Raw genomic sequence first — 16,513 nt, 5'->3', positions numbered from 1 at the left:
TAGCAGTCTGCTGACAGTGTCCACCAGGTCCGTTATACAGTATATTATATAAGCAGCAGTACGGTAGGCCACGGCTGTACCTACCTCTGTGTCGTCACTCGTCGTCCATAAGTATAAGTAATACTATACTATCCACCCATCTACATTGTATACCTGTGGTGTTTTTTTTTTTCTTTCTTCATACTAGTTTAGCAGTCTGCTGACAGTGTCCACCAGGTCCGTTATACAGTATATTATATATATATAAGCAGCAGTACGGTAGGCCACGGCTGTACCTACCTCTGTGTCGTCACTCGTCGTCCATAAGTATAAGTAATAATAGTATACTATCCACCCATCTACATTGTATACCTGTGGTGTTTTTTTTTTTCTTTCTTCATACTAGTTTAGCAGTCTGCTGACAGTATCCACCAGGTCCGTTATACAGTATATTATATAAGCAGCAGTACGGTAGGCCACGGCTGTACCTACCTCTGTGTCGTCACTCGTCGTCCATAAGTATAAGTAATACTATACTATCCATCCATCTACATTGCATACCTGTGGTGTATTTTCTTTCTTCATACTAGTTTAGCAGTCTGCTGACAGTGTCCACCAGGTCCGTTATACAGTATATTATATATATATAAGCAGCAGTACGGTAGGCCACGGCTGTACCTACCTATCCACCCATCTACATTGTATACCTGTGGTGGCTTTTAGTTGTGCGCAAAATATGGAGAACAAAAATGTGGAGGTTAAAAAAATAGGGAAGGATCAAGATCCACTTCCACCTCGTGCTGAAGCTGCTGCCACTAGTCATGGCCGAGACGAAGAAATGCCATCAACGTCGTCTGCCAAGGCCGATGCCCAATGTCATAGTAGAGAGCATGTAAAATCCAAAACACAAAAGATCAGTAAAAAAATGACACAAAAATCAAAATTAAAAGCGTCTGAGGAGAAGTGTAAACTTGCCAATATGCCATTTACGACACGGAGTGGCAAGGAACGGCTGAGGCCCTGGCCTATGTTCATGGCTAGTTGTTCAGCTTCACATGAGGATGGAAGCACTCATCCTCTCGCTAGAAAAAAGAAAAGACTTGCGGCAAAAGCACAGCAAAGAACTGTGCGTTCTTCGAATTCACAAATCCCAAAGGAGAGTCCAATTGTGTCGGTTGCGATGCCTGACCTTCCCAACACTGGACGGGAAGAGCTTGCGCCTTCCACCATTTGCACGCCCCCTGCAAGTGTTGAAAGGAGCACCCGCAGTCCAGTTCCTGATAGTGAAATTGAAGATGTCAGTGTTGAAGTACACCAGGATGAGGATATGGGTGTTGCTTGGGCTGGGGAGGAAATTGACAAGGAGGATTCTGTTGGTGAGGTGGTTTGTTTAAGTCAGGCACCCGGGGAGACACCTGTTGTCCGTGGGAGGAATATGGCCATTGACATGCCTGGTGTAAATACCAAAAAAATCAGCTCTTCAGTGTGGAAGTATTTCAAAAGTAATGCGGACAACAGGTGTCAAGCCGTGTGTTGCCTTTGTCAAGCTGTAATAAGTAGGGGTAAGGACGTTAACCACCTCGGAACATCCTCCCTTATACGTCACCTGCAGCGCATTCATAATAAGTCAGTGACAAGTTCAAAAACTTTGGGCGACAGCGGAAGCAGTCCACTGACCAGTAAATCCCTTCCTCTTGTAACCAAGCTCGCGCAAACCACACCACCAACTCCCTCAGTGTCAATTTCCTCCTTACCCAGGAAAGCCAATAGTCCTGCAGGCCATGTCACTGGCAAGTCTGACGAGTCCTCTCCTGCCTGGGATTCCTCCGATGCATCCTTGAGTGTAACGCCTACTGCTGCTGGCGCTGCTGTTGTTGCTGCTGGGAGTCGATCGTCATCCCAGAGGGGAAGTCGGAAGACCACTTGTACTACTTCCAGTAAGCAATTGACTGTCCAACAGTCCTTTGCGAGGAAGATGAAATATCACAGCAGTCATCCTGTTGTAAAGCGGATAACTGAGGCCCTCACAACTATGTTGGTGTTAGACGTGCGTCCGGTATCCGCCGTTAGTTCACAGGGAACTAGACAATTTCTTGAGGTAGTGTATTCCCCCGTTACCAAATACCATCTAGGTTCCACTTCTCTAGGCAGGCGATACCGAGAATGTACACGGACATCAGAAAAAGACTCACCAGTGTCCTAAAAAATGCAGTTGTACCCAATGTCCACTTAACCACGGACATGTGGACAAGTGGAGCAGGGCAGACTCAGGACTGCATGACTGTGACAGCCCACTGGGTAGATGTATGGACTCCCGCTGCAAGAACAGCAGCGGCGGCAAAAGTAGCAGCATCTCGCAAACGCCAACTCTTTCCTAGGCAGGCTACGCTTTGTATCACCGCTTTCCAGAATACGCACACAGCTGACAACCTCTTACGGCAACTGAGGAAGATCATCGCAGAATGGCTTACCTCAATTGGACTCTCCTGGGGATTTGTGGCATCGGACAACGCCAGCAATATTGTGCGTGCATTACATCTGGGCAAATTCCAGCACGTCCCATGTTTTGCACATACCTTGAATTTGGTGGTGCAGTATTTATTTAAAAAACGACAGGGGCGTGCAAGAGATGCTGTCGGTGGCCAGAAGAATTGCGGGCCACTTTCGGCGTACAGGCACCGCGTACAGAAGACTGGAGCACCACCAAAAATACCTGAACCTGCCCTGCCATCATCTGAAGCAAGAGGTGGTAACGAGGTGGAATTCAACCCTCTATATGCTTCAGAGGATGGAGGAGCAGCAAAAGGCCATTCAAGCCTATACATCTGCCCACGATATAGGCAAAGGAGGTGGAATGCACCTGTCTCAAGCGCAGTGGAGAATGATTTCAACGTTGTGCAAGGTTCTGCTGCCCTTTGAACTTGCCACACGTGAAGTCAGTTCAGACACTTCCAGCCTGAGTCAGGTCATTCCCCTTATCAGGCTTTTGCAGAAGAAGCTGGAGGCATTGAAGGAGGAGCTAAAACAGAGCGATTCCGCTAGGCATGTGGGACTTGTGGATGGAGCCCTTCATTCGCTTAACCAGGATTCACGTGTGGTCAATCTGTTGAAATCAGAGCACTACATTTTGGCCACCATGCTCGATCCTAGATTTAAAACCTACGTTGGATCTCTCTTTCCGGCAGACACAAGTCTGCAGGGGTTCAAAGAACTGCTGGTGAGAAAATTGTCAAGTCAAGCGGAACGCGACCTGTCAACATCTCCTCCTTCACATTCTCCCGCAACTGGGGGTGCGAGGAAAAGGCTACGAATTCCGAGCCCACCCGCTGGCGGTGATGCAGGGCAGTCTGGAGCGACTGCTGATGCTGACATCTGGTCCGGACTGAAGGACCTGCCAACCAGGGGTTAAAGTGAGCCGGAACGGGCCGGAACTGCGTTCCGTCAGTTCCACCAGGAGACGGAACGCAGTTCCGCCTCCCCCGGCTCACCTAACCCGATGTCCCGGGCGGCGCTGCAGGGAGATGCCGGGCGCCCGCTGAGATCGCGTTACCAGCGGGCGCCCGTCTCCCTCTCCGCAGCGGCAGCCGTAGGCAGGAGCTCAGTACTGAGCTCCGGCTTCCGGCTCTGTCAGTGCGCGCTATGGGAGAGACGTCATGACGTCTCTCTCATAGTGCAGAGGAGCGGGCGGCGAGAGAGGACTGCGGCGGGAGCGGGGCTAGGTAAGTATAGTTCTTCCCCCCTCCCTCTCTCCCTCTCCCTCCCTCCCTCCCTCCTATATGTGTACCACAGGCGTTTCTACTGGGGGCCTTTACTATTGGGGCAAACTACTGGGGGGCTCTAGTACTGGGGGCAAACTACTGGGGGGCTTTACTGCTGGGGCAAACTACAAGGGGCAAACTACTGGGGGGCTCTAGTACTGGGGGCAAACTACAGAGGGGCAAACTACTGGGGGGCTCTAGTACTGGGGGCAAACTACTGGGGGCCTTTACTACTGGGGCAAACTACAGAGGGGCAAACTACTGGGGGGCTCTAGTACTGGGGGCAAACTACTGGGGGGCTTTACTGCTTGGGCAAACTACAAGGGGCAAACTACTGGGGGCATTACTACAAGGGGGCAAGCTACAAAGGGGCAAACTACTGGCAGCATTACTACTGGGGGCTAAACTACAAGGGGGCATAATTACAGGAGCTAAACTACTGGGGGTATAACTACAAGGGGGCAAACTACTGGGGACATTACTAACTTTGGCAAACTACATGGGGGCTAAACTACAGGGGCTAAACAACTGGGGGCACAACTGCAGGGGGCATTACCACTGGGGGCTAAACTGCATGGGGCAAACTACATGAGGGCAAAACTACTGGGGGCATTACCACTCAGAGGCTAAACTAGAGGGGGGGGAGAAAATTGCTGGGGTCATAACTGCAGGGGCATTACCAGTATGGGCATGACTACTGGGGCTAAACTACAGGGGCTAAACGACTAGGGGCAATACTACACAGGGGCATTACCATTAAGGGCATTACTGATGGGGTGCACAGCTAATGAGGGCATTGTAAAGGGGGCACTTCATAAGGGGTACTACTGTTGGGGGCATTGCATAAGGGGCACTACTACTGTGGGCATTGTATAAGGGATGCTACTGCTGGGGGCATTACTGTATGGGCCGACAAAGAAGCTGCGTTCCCGGTCCGCCCTCCGTCGCTCCGCCCCTACCATCGCCGCCGCACTGGAAGCCCAGGTTCCAGACTCCCAGCTGCAGCGGATCTGGGACCAGGCCGGCTTTATTATCCCTGCCGCTGCATCGAGCTTCTGTGACCGCGGCACTACTAGTTCAAATCTGTCGCTGATTGGCTGCCGGTCCGCAGCAGTTTTGAAATATTAGCGCCGTGGTCACAGGAGCTCGATGCGGCGGCAGGGATAAGAAAGCCAGCCTGGTTCCAGATCCACTGCAGCCGCCCTCAGCCTCTTCTGCCGCCCCGCCCTCGGACCTCTGCGCACCCACAGCCTCCTCCTCCGCACTATCTCCGAGGCCCACAGCCTCCACGTCACGCCTACCACAGCCTACTCATCCACAGCACCGCAGACCACCGCCGCTGCTAAACAGGTAATCTAACCTGCTGCCTTTCTCTCTCCCTAGTCCCTACTGTATTCCCCTGCTGTCACTTTCCATATCCCTGCTGTCACTTTCCATGTCCCTGCTGTCACTCTCCCTGTCACTCTGTCACTCTATAATGTGAATTTCGGCTCATTCTCTGTGCTATAATGTGAATTTTGGCTCATTCTGTGTGCTATAATGTGAATTTCGGCTCATACCGTGTGCTATAATGTGAATTTCGGCTCATACTGTGTGGTGTAATGTGAATTTCGGCTCATACTGTGTGGTGTAATGTGAATTTCGGCTCATACCGTGTGGTGTAATGTGAATTTGGCTCATACTGTGTGGTGTAATGTGAATTTGGCTCATACTGTGTGGTGTAATATGAATGTGGTTCATACTGTGTGGTATAAATGTGAATTTCGGCTCATACTGTGAGCTATAATGTGAAAGGGGTCCTACTATTGTGGTGCATAATGTGTATAAGGGGTATATGGTGTGGAAAACTACACTGAAGGGCACGCCCCCTTTTGCGTGGCCATGCCCCCTTGTCAGGAGTGTGCGCGCCTTCGGCGCGCACATAATTGCACCCTTCACTTTTCCATACCCCCACTTCAAAATTTCCACTTGGGTACTACTACTGTGGGCATTATTACTATTGTGTGACCACGCCCCTTTCTTTTTGAGACCACAACCCCTTTTTGCTGCTTTAAGCACTGCTGCCAACGATTACTGACATGTCGTCTACTGTCACTGCATATGATTCTCTCACCATTGAAAGAATGGTGGAGGATTATATGAGTGACCGCATCCAAGTAGGCACGTCAGACAGTCCGTACGTATACTGGCAGGAAAAAGAGGCAATTTGGAGGCCCTTGCAGAAACTGGCTTTATGCTACCTAAGTTGCCCTCCCTCCAGTGTGTACTCCGAAAGAGTATTTAGTGCCACCGCTCACCTTGTCAGCAATCGGCGTACGAGGTTACTTCCAGAAAATGTGGAGAAGATGATGTTCATTAAAATGAATTATAATCAATTCCTCCATGGAGACATTGACCAGCAGCAATTGCCTCCAGAAAGTACACGGGGATCTGAGATGGTGGATTCCAGTGGGGACGAATTGATAATCTGTGAGGAGGGGGATGTACACGGTGATGAATCGGACGATGATGATGAGGTGGACATCTTGCCTCCGTAGAGCCAGTTTGTGCAAGGAGAGATTGATTGCTTCTTTTTTGGTGGGGGCCCAAACCAACCCGTCATATCAGTCACAGTCGTGTGGCAGACCCTGTCACTGAAATGATGGGTTCGTTAAAGTGTGCATGTCCTGTTTATACTACATAAGGGTGGGTGGGAGGGCCCAAGGACAATTCCATCTTGCACCTCTTTTTTCTTTCATTTTTCTTTGCGTCATGTGCTGTTTAGGGAGTATTTTTTGGAAGGGCCATCCTGCCTGACACTGCAGTGGCACTCCTAGATGGGCCAGGTGTTTGTGTCGGCCACTAGGGTCGCTTAGCTTACTCAAACAGCTATCTCATTCGCCTCTTTTTTCTTTGCGTCATGTGCTGTTTGGGGAGGGGAGTATTTTTTGGAAGGGCCATCCTGCATGACACTGCAGTGCCACTCCTAGATGGGCCAGGTGTTTGTGTCGGCCACTAGGGTCGCTTAGCTTACTCACACAGCTACCTCATTGCGCCTCTTTTTTTCTTTGCTTCATGTGCTGTTTGGGGAGTATTTTTTGGAAGGGCCATCCTGCCTGACACTGCAGTGCCACTCCTAGATGGGCCAGGTGTTTGTGTCGGCCACTAGGGTCGCTTAGCTTACTCACACAGCTACCTCATTGCGCCTCTTTTTTTCTTTGCGTCATTTGCTGTTTGGGGAGTATTTTTTGGAAGGGCCATCCTGCCTGACACTGCAGTGCCACTCCTAGATGGGCCAGGTGTTTGTGTCAGCCACTAGGGTCGCTTAGCTTACTCACACAGCTACCTCATTGTGCCTCTTTTTTTCTTTGCGTCATGTGCTGTTTGGGGAGGGGAGTATTTTTTGGAAGGGCCATCCTGCGTGACACTGCAGTGCCACTCCTAGATGGGCCAGGTGTTTGTGTCGGCCACTAGGGTCGCTTAGCTTACTCACACAGCTACCTCATTGCGCCTCTTTTTTTCTTTGCGTCATGTGCTATTTGGGGAGTATTTTTTGGAAGGGCCATCCTGCCTGACACTGCAGTGCCACTCCTAGATGGGCCAGGTGTTTGTGTCGGCCACTAGGGTCGCTTAGCTTACTCACACAGCTACCTCATTGCGCCTCTTTTTTTCTTTGCGTCATGTGCTGTTTGGGGAGGGGAGTATTTTTTGGAAGGGCCATCCTGCCTGACACTGCAGTGCCACTCCTAGATGGGCCAGGTGTTTGTGTCGGCCACTAGGGTCGCTTAGCTTACTTACACAGCTACCTCATTGCGCCTCTTTTTTTCTTTGCGTCATGTGCTGTTTGGGGAGTATTTTTTGGAAGGGCCATCCTGCCTGACACGGCAGTGCCACTCCTAGATGGGCCAGGTGTTTGTGTCGGCCACTTGGGTCGCTTAACTTAGCCATCCAGCGACCTCGGTGCAAATGTTAGGACTAAAAATAATATTGTGAGGTGTGAGGTGTTCAGAATAGACTGAAAATGAGTGTAAATTATGGTTATTGAGGTTAATAATACTATGGGATCAAAATGACCCCCAAATTCAATTATTTAAGCTGTTTTTTAGAGTTTTTTGAAAAAAACACCCGAGTCCAAAACACACCCGAATCCGACAAAAAAAATTCGGTGAGGTTTTGCCAAAACGCGTTCGAACCCAAAACACGGCGGCGGAACCGAACCCAAAACCAAAACACAAAACCTGAAAAATGTCCGGTGCTCATCACTAGTAATTACATGGACCATATAGCGGGTTTTGCAATTAGTCCTGTAATATTTGTACTATATATTGGTAAGCAGAAGGTATTTGAAAAGACTAAATCGCAGGAAGGCGAAGTCTCTAACAATAACGGTAAAGATGGATATTCATATCATTTAAGATGCCGCAGATGTTAGGATGTCTAAATCTTTCTTTCCTTAGACAAACGGATCATATGGTACTAAGTATATATATATATATAACTTCAGGAAACATGAATTTTTAGGCTGCTATATACATGACATTATAAATATTAGGAAACAATTTAATATATGTAATACTTGTAATGTTGGACATGGCATATGCCCTTAGTACTAGGCATGTTACATGATAAGGAAAGATAAGGAGATCTGGGTCTGTCATGTGCATAAGGAGACGTCTTTTTGTAACACCGTTGACAGATGATAATGGATTGAACCTTTCAGCTTATAACAATGGCCCTCATTCCGAGTTGATCGCTAGCTGCCGTTGTTCAATGGCAAAACTGCGCATGCGTATGCATCGCAATGCGCACGCGCGATGTACGGGTACAAAGAGCATCATGGTTTTGCACAGGTTCTAGTGATGCTTTCAGTCACACAGCCGATTGCAAGGAGATTGACAGGAAGAGGGCGTTTCTGGGTGACAACTGATCGTTTTCTGGGAGTGTTTGGAAAAACGCAGGCGTGGTCGGGCGTTTGCTGGGCGGGTATCTGACGTCATTACCGTGTCACTCGTCGCAGCAATCATCGCACAGAATAAGTAACTACAGGGCTGGTCTTGTTCTGTACAAAATGTGTTTGCAGCCGCTCTGCTGCACAAGCGTTCGCACTCCTGCAAAGCGAAAATACACTCCCCCGTGGGCGGCGACTATGCGTTTGCACGGCTGCTAAAAGTAGCTAGCTAGCGATCAACTCGGAATGAGGGCCAATGTTTGAGATACATATAATTGTTCTTAAAACTGTATATTGTAATACATGGTATACAACAAGAGAGGTGGTATTAAGGAATCCTGCTCATTGTGAAATCACATTTATATACAGGTATTTACAGGGGTTAAAGTGAGCCGGAATGGGGCGGAACTGCGTTCCGTCAGTTCCACTTGGAGACGAAACGCAGTTCCGCCTCCTACGGCTCACCTAACCCGATGTGTGGCAGACGCTGCAGGGAGATGACGGGCGCCCGCTGAGATTGTGTTACCAGCGGGCGTCCGGCTCTCTCTCCACAGCGGCAGCCGGTGGCAGGAGCTCAGTACTGAGCTCCGGCTTCCGGCGCTGTCACTGTGCGCTATGGGAGAGACGTCATGAGGACTGCAGCGGCCGGACACGGAGCGGGGCTCGGTGAGTATGGTGTATTTTGTTTCTTTTTTTTTCTTTTGTATAGCGTCATCTACTGGGGGGCATTATTACAGAGGGGCACCTACTGGAGGGCATTACTACAGAGGGGCACCTACTAGGGGCAAACTACTGGGGGGCATTACAACAGAGGGGTACCTACTGGGGGGCATTACTACAGAGGGGCACCTACTGGGGGCAAACTAATGGGGGGCATTACTACAGAGGGGCACCTACTGGAGGCAAACTAATGGGGGGCTTTTCTACAGAGGGGCACCTACTGGGGGCAAACTACTGTGGGGCATTACTACAGAGTGGCTCCTACTGGGGGCAAACTACTGGGGGGCTTTACTACTGAGGGGCACCTACTGGGGGCAAACTACTGGGGGGCATTACTACTGAGGGGCACCTACTGGGGGCAAACTACTGGGGGGCATTACTACTGAGGGGCATCTACTGGGGGCAAACTACTGGGAGGCATCTACTGGGGGCAAACTACTGGGGGCATTACTACAGAGGGGCACCTACTAGGGGCAAACTACTGGGGAGCATTACTACTGAGGGGCATCTACTGGGGGCAGACTGCTGGGGGACATTACTACTGGGGGGCATCTACTGGGAGACATTACAACTGGGGGGCATCTACTGGGGGCAAACTACTGGGAGATATTACTACTGCGGGGCATCTACTGGGGGCAAACTACTGAGGGGCATTATTACTGGGGGAAAGCTACAAGGGGGCAAACTACAAGGGGGCAAACTACAGGAGGGCATCTACTGGGGCAAACTACTGGAGGGCATCTACTGGGAGCAAACTACTGGGGGACATTACTACTGGGGGCAAACTACTGGTAGACATTACTACTGGGGGCAAACTACTGGGAGACATTACTACTGGGGGGCATTATTACTGGGGGCAAACTACAAGGGGGCAAGCTACTGGGGGCAAACTACAAGGGGGCAAACTACAGGAGGGCATTACTACTGGGGGCATAACTACAGGGGCATTACTACTGGGGGCGTAACTACAGGGGCAATACTACTGGGGGGCTAAACTACTGGGGGCATAACTACAGGGGCTAAACTACTGGGGCATAACTACAGGGGCTAAACTACTGGGGCATAACTACAGGGGCTAAACTACAAGGGAGCAAACTACAGGGGGGCATTACTACTGGGGGCATTACTTCTGTTGGCTAAACTACAAGGGGCAAACTACGGGGGCATTACCACTGGGAGGCTAAACTAAAGGGAGGGTAAACTACTGGGGTCATAACTGCAGGGGCATTACCACTGGGGGCATAACTACTGGGGCTAAACAACAGGGTGCATTACTACAGGCAACATTACTACTGGGGGGCAATACTACACAGGGGCATTACTAATGGGGTCACTACTAATGAGGGCATTGTAAAGGGGGCACTTCATAAGGGGCATCACTCCTGGAGACATAAGGGGCACTACTATTGGGGGCATTGCATAAGGGGCACCACTACTATGGGCTCTACATAAGGGGCACTACCACTGTGGGCACTACCTGTACAGTGGACATTGCATAAGGAGCACTACTACTGTGGGCATTGTAAAAGGGGCACTACTGCTGTGGGCATTGAATAAGGGGCACTACTACTGTGGGCATTGTATAAGGGGCGCTACTGCTGTGGGCATTATGTGTATTATGGGGTGCTACTACTGTGGGCATTATTACTATTGTGTGACCAAGCCCCTTTCTTTTTGAGACCATGCCCCTTTTTTTACGGCGCGCGCAATACCTTTATTACATGGGCGCCGTGGGGAGGGGTGTGAGTTCCAACACCTCTCTAGGACCACTTTAAGCACTGGGTATTTATAATGGAATATATATGTATATATTGGAGGTTAATATCCTCAAACCACCTAGTGGTAGTAAGTATGTATTGCAGCCATCTGACCAGATTCTTAGGAATTGGAAGATGGGCGGGAAAAGTTCTTTTGGAAGATCCTGCAAAAGGTTAATAGCTGATATATCTCTCATAAGGTGACACAGTATTGGATAAACACCGTCACAACTGTTGTAACAGTATCTATGGAAAAGTTGTATAAATCCCAAATGCTTGTTATGAGCAGACATAACAAATGTGATTTTATTGTTGTGTTCACAAATCTCTATAAAACCTAGATAAATTGAGATGTTCAGAATTAAGGAATTAAGGATAATCCTGATGTTTATGGTCTTAAACAGCAGAACAGGGGGATGACCATAGGGCATAAAATATGATCATCCTGTTTTAAACTGTCACAGTAATGACTGAAATTGTGGGAAGGTAAGATTTCCTTAAAACGCCTATAGGGGTCGGGTAACCTATATTGATCTGTCTCAACCCTGGCCAAGCGCCCAATGCACACATTATCCTATTACATACAAGAACGACACACCCATCTGGCTGACGAGAGAGGAATGTCGACCTGCCAACATTCCAAACGGGCACAATTAGAGATTTGTAAATATATATACGCTTCTTGTGCCATGGCTTATAGGGGTCATTCCGAGTTGATCGTAGCGGTGCTAAATTTAGCACCGCTACGATCATATACACTAACATGCGGGGGGACACCCAGCACAGGGCTAGTCTGCTCTGCATGTCAGTGCCGCCCCCCCCCCCCCCCTCCCGCAGAAGTGCAAAGGCATCGCACAGCGGCGATGCCTTTACATTTTAAGAGTAGCTACCGGCCAGCGCAGCTTTAGCGTGCTGGGCGGGAGCCACTCATCGCTCCCCGGCCCGCAGCGGCTGCGTGTGACGTCACGCAGCCGCTGCGGCCCTCCCCCCGTTCGGTCCGGCCACGCCTGCATTGGCCGGAATGCTCCCACCAAACGGCGGCCAAACGCCGCCGTTTTGCCCCCTCCTGCCCAGTGACCGCCTCTACCTGTCAATCAGGCAGAGGCAATCGCAGCCCTGCTACGGCCTTCGCCCATCTGGCAGGCGCCGGCGCACTACGGCGTCGGCACATGCGCAGTAGGGACACGTTCGCTCGGCTGTGACAAAAAGCAGCGAGCGAACGGGTCAGAATGACCCCCATAGTGCCTAATTTAGAGATGGACCAAATTGCAGCTGTGACAGCACCTTTTTACTCAGCGCGACTGCGTATTTATGCTTACAACCATTAGGTGTCTAACTGAGGTGCCCACCAGGTGTGGCGCTAATCCGCCGCTGTGCATACGGGTGTGTATAGAAGATCTACAATGTCTAGGTAGTCATTAGGTCAACCCCATATGGCCGACATGCTTTAGGTCAATAGAGTCAAAAGGTTAACAGTGACAAAAGATTGTCAGGTAAAAGGTAGGCAGTGGGTAAGGTCGACAGGTACAAAAGGTCGACACAGGTTGGTTTTTTGAGCCAGATCTTGTATGTTTGGTAATACTGTGTGTGACCACCATCAGTAGAAACATATACTCTCGTGGGCACGCTTCGAGCAAGGTGACTTGCTGCGCTCGCTACAGGTTACTATTCCTAATTGTAGTTCAAGTGGATAGTAAATCAAGCAAACGGTGGGAGAATATGTAGGAACCCTCCAAAACATGTCGACCTTTGTCATGTCTACCTTTTGAACCTGTCGACCTTAGCTCGTGTCGACTTCCACTTGTCGACTTTTTGCACCTGTCGACCTTTTATAACTGTCAACCATATAGTGTCGACTTGTTGACTGTCGACCTGCACCCTGTTCACCTATCACCCGGATACCTGTGCGTACCAGAAACATAGAGACATAGGGGGTAATTCCAAGTTGATCGCAGCAGGAACTTTGTTGCAGTTGGGCAAAACCATGTGCACTGCAGGGGATGCAGATGTAACATGTGCAGAGAGAGTTAGATTTGGGAGGGTTATTTTGTTTCTGTGCAGGGTAAATACTGGCTGCATTATTTTTACACTGCAAATTAGATTGCAGATTGAACACACCACACCCAAATCTATCTCTCTCTGCCCCCCCTGCAGTGCATATGGGTGGTCATTCCGAGTTGTTCGCTCACAAGCTGCTTTTAGCAGCTTTGCACACGCTAGGCCGCCGCCTACTGGGAGTGAATCTTAGCATAGTAAAATTGTGAACGAAAGATTCGCAATATTGCGATAAGACATCTCTGTGCAGTTTCTGAGTAGCTCGACACTTACTCGGCATCTGCGATCAGTTCAGTGCTTGTCGTTCCAGGTTGGACGTCACAAACACACCCAGCGTTCGCCCAGACACTCCTCCGTTTCTCCAGCCACTCCCGCGTTTTTCCCAGAAACTGTAGCGTTTTTTCCCGCACGCCCATAAAACGGCCAGTTTCCGCCCAGAAACACCCACTTCCTGTCAATCTCACTCCGATCGCCTGAGCGATGAAAAAGCCGTGAGTAAAAATCCAAACTTCTTAGCAAATTTACTTGGCGCAGTCGCAGTGCGGACATTGCGCATGCGCACTAAGCGGAAAATCGCTGCAATGCGATGAAATTTTCCGAGCGAACAACTCGGAATGAGGGCCATGGTTTTGCCCAATTGCTAAAAAATGTCCTGCTGCGATTAACTTGGAATTACCCCCATAGACTTTGACGGAAGATAAGAACCACTTGGCCCATCTAGTTTGCCCCTTTTTTTAACCATATTTTTTATCTCAAAACTTATTTGATCCTTATTTCTTTGTAAGGATATCCATTCCTTATGTCTATCCCACTGACACTGACACACAAGCAGACTTAAAACATTGGGGGTCATTCCGAGTTGTTCGCTCTGTAAATTTCTTTGCATCGCAGCGATTTTCCGCTTAGTGCGCATGCGCAATGTCCGCACTGCGACTGCGCCAAGTAAATTTGCTATGCAGTTAGGTATTTTACTCACGGCATTACAAGGTATTTTCTTCGTTCTGGTGATCGTAATGTGATTGACAGGAAGTGGGTGTTTCTGGGCGGAAACAGGCCGTTTTATGGGTGTGTGCGGAAAAACGCTGCCGTTTCTGGGAAAAACGCGGGAGTGGCTGGAGAAACGGAGGAGTGTCTGGACGAACGCTGGGTGTGTTTGTGACGTCAAACCAGGAACGACAAGCACTGAACTGATCGCAGATGCCGAGTAAGTCTGGAGCTACTCAAAAAATGCTAAGAAGTGTCTATTCGCAATTCTGCTAATCTTTTGTTCGCAATTTTGCTATGCTAAGATTCACTCCCAGTAGGCGGCGGCTTAGCGTGTGCAAAGCTGCTAAAAGCAGCTTGCGAGCGAACAACTCGAAATGAGGGCCATTGTCCGCTTGCGTGCGGCATCGCCACTGCATCCGCCTCTGAATCAGGCCAACAGTCCAGCATACACAATGCAAATAAGAATTCTGAGTTGATCACTCGCTAGCAGTTATTAGCAGCCATGCAAACGCTACGCCGCCGCCCACTGGGAGTGTATTTTAGCTTAGCAGAAGTGCAAACGGTTGTATCGCACAGCGGCTACAAATTTTTTTTGTGTAGTTTCAGAGTAGCTCAGAACCTACTCAGCGCTTGCGATCACTTCAGAATATTCAGTTCCGGATTTGACGTCATACACCCGCCCAGCGTTCGCCCAGCCACGCCTGCGTTTTTCCTGGCACACCTACGTTTTTCCGCACACTCCCTAAAACGGTCAGTTGCCACCCAGAAACGCCCACTTCATGTCAATCACTCTGTGGCCAGCAGTGCGACTGAAATGCATCGCTAGACCCTGTGCAAAACTGCATCGTTCGTTGTGCCCGTACGTCGCGCGTGAGCATTGCACCGCATACACATGCGCAGAACTGACGTTTTTTAGCCTTATCGCTGCGCTGCGAACAAATTCAGCTAGCGATCAACTCGGAACGACCCCCAAAATACAAAGTTCTACACAAATACAAACACTGCAAAGCCGTACCAAGCTCCGGCAATATGATGGTACACTGACCTGCATTAACCCTGAGAGTGAGCAGTATTCCAATAGCGGCCAGTAAAAGCAGAGAGAGGGGCTGCATTGTGCGTCTGTTCCTCTCACCAAATCCCTAGTGAGATTTGTCTCTTATAGCTGACAGAAAGCACCTCCCCCCACACACACACACACACCGACTATCGTGTACTTGCCAGAACCTCCCCCTGGAAATAAAGAGGAATGGATTATGTATGTGGTAATGAGCGAAGTTCTACACAAACACCAGGGTATTATAAAAGCTTTGTATGGTTGGTTACTGGCATGCATCTCTAAACTGTGACTGTCAGAGGTGAAGGTGGAACGTGCACCAGAAATTGTTCTGTTTCGGGAGAAAATATTTTGGGACCTGAGGTGCAAAATGCTCTCCCGCCAGACAGGAGGAGGGCCTGGATCATAGCGATACTGGGCGGTGACCAGATAGTGGCTTGACATGCAGTTAAACAAGGTCAGTTCAGTGGGCATATTATGGGGCAGATGTACTAAGCCTTGGAGAGAGATAAAGTACCATCCAATTAGGGGTGCTTTAAGAGAGGAGGAGGCCCCCCCAGTGTCCAGCCTCCCCCGTTCGGGTCCCCTCCTCTCTGCCGGGAGCGCTATAGAGTCTGAGCACCACAGTTCTCAGACTCTATTGTGCATGCACAGATCTCCGGGAAAATGGCACGGCGGCCATTTTCCCAGTGATTTCTCAACTGGGCATGCGCAGAACTCCATGAAAATGGCTCCTGCACCATTTTCACAGTGTTTTAACAGCGCCAGTGACGTCGGCGCAGGACTCCGGAGGGGTGAGTATTAAAAAACTGAATCAAAGTTGATTTGGGTGGATCTTGATCGACCTTTGGTTGATTTTTGATTGATATGGTGTTTCTGGGTCTAAATCACACATTTACTAACATAATTTTCTTGACAACTTTTTTTAAACAATGTCAAAAATCCTCTGTTAGTAAATGGGTGATTTAGACCCAGAAACACAAAATTGATAAAAAATCAAACAAACACCGTCCAAATATCAATCCAAATCGACGATCGACTTTTAGTAAATATATCCCCCATTATCTGTTGTAATTGTGCATTCGGGATATTTTCAATTGTGTTTTGTGTTTAGCAGCCATTTATCATTTACATGCAGTTGTTTAAACCATCACTGTGTAGTTATTCTGTTTGTTTAGATGTGTAAATAGAGGATTCCATTCCAAGGACATAAGCGTGATATGCCGGGGTGGGGAGTGGATTGTGACACTGCGGAACAGCTATGAGATGGAAGGAA

At 49.2% G+C, this 16,513-nt stretch overlaps 1 protein-coding gene across 2 annotated transcripts in view; it reads right to left on the bottom strand.

The window, feature by feature from the left end:
• The window catches only part of LOC134948252 (properdin-like), a 61,363-nt gene extending 46,019 nt beyond the window's left edge, over positions 1-15,344 (bottom strand). Inside the window, exon 1 of one of the 2 annotated variants that reach the window (XM_063936122.1) lies at positions 15,229-15,344. In XM_063936122.1, coding sequence (XP_063792192.1) covers positions 15,229-15,295 — 67 coding nt within the window. In that variant the 5' untranslated portion in view covers positions 15,296-15,344. The remainder of the gene's footprint in view (positions 1-15,228) is intronic. The other variant, XM_063936121.1, reaches the window with a different exon arrangement.
• Positions 15,345-16,513: the final 1,169 nt, after the last annotated feature.

This window comes from Pseudophryne corroboree, chromosome 8 (genome assembly GCF_028390025.1).
Source record: "Pseudophryne corroboree isolate aPseCor3 chromosome 8, aPseCor3.hap2, whole genome shotgun sequence".
NCBI lineage: Eukaryota > Metazoa > Chordata > Amphibia > Anura > Myobatrachidae > Pseudophryne > Pseudophryne corroboree.
Note: the sequence above shows the minus strand (reverse complement) of the source record. Positions and strands in the feature narration are given on the sequence as shown.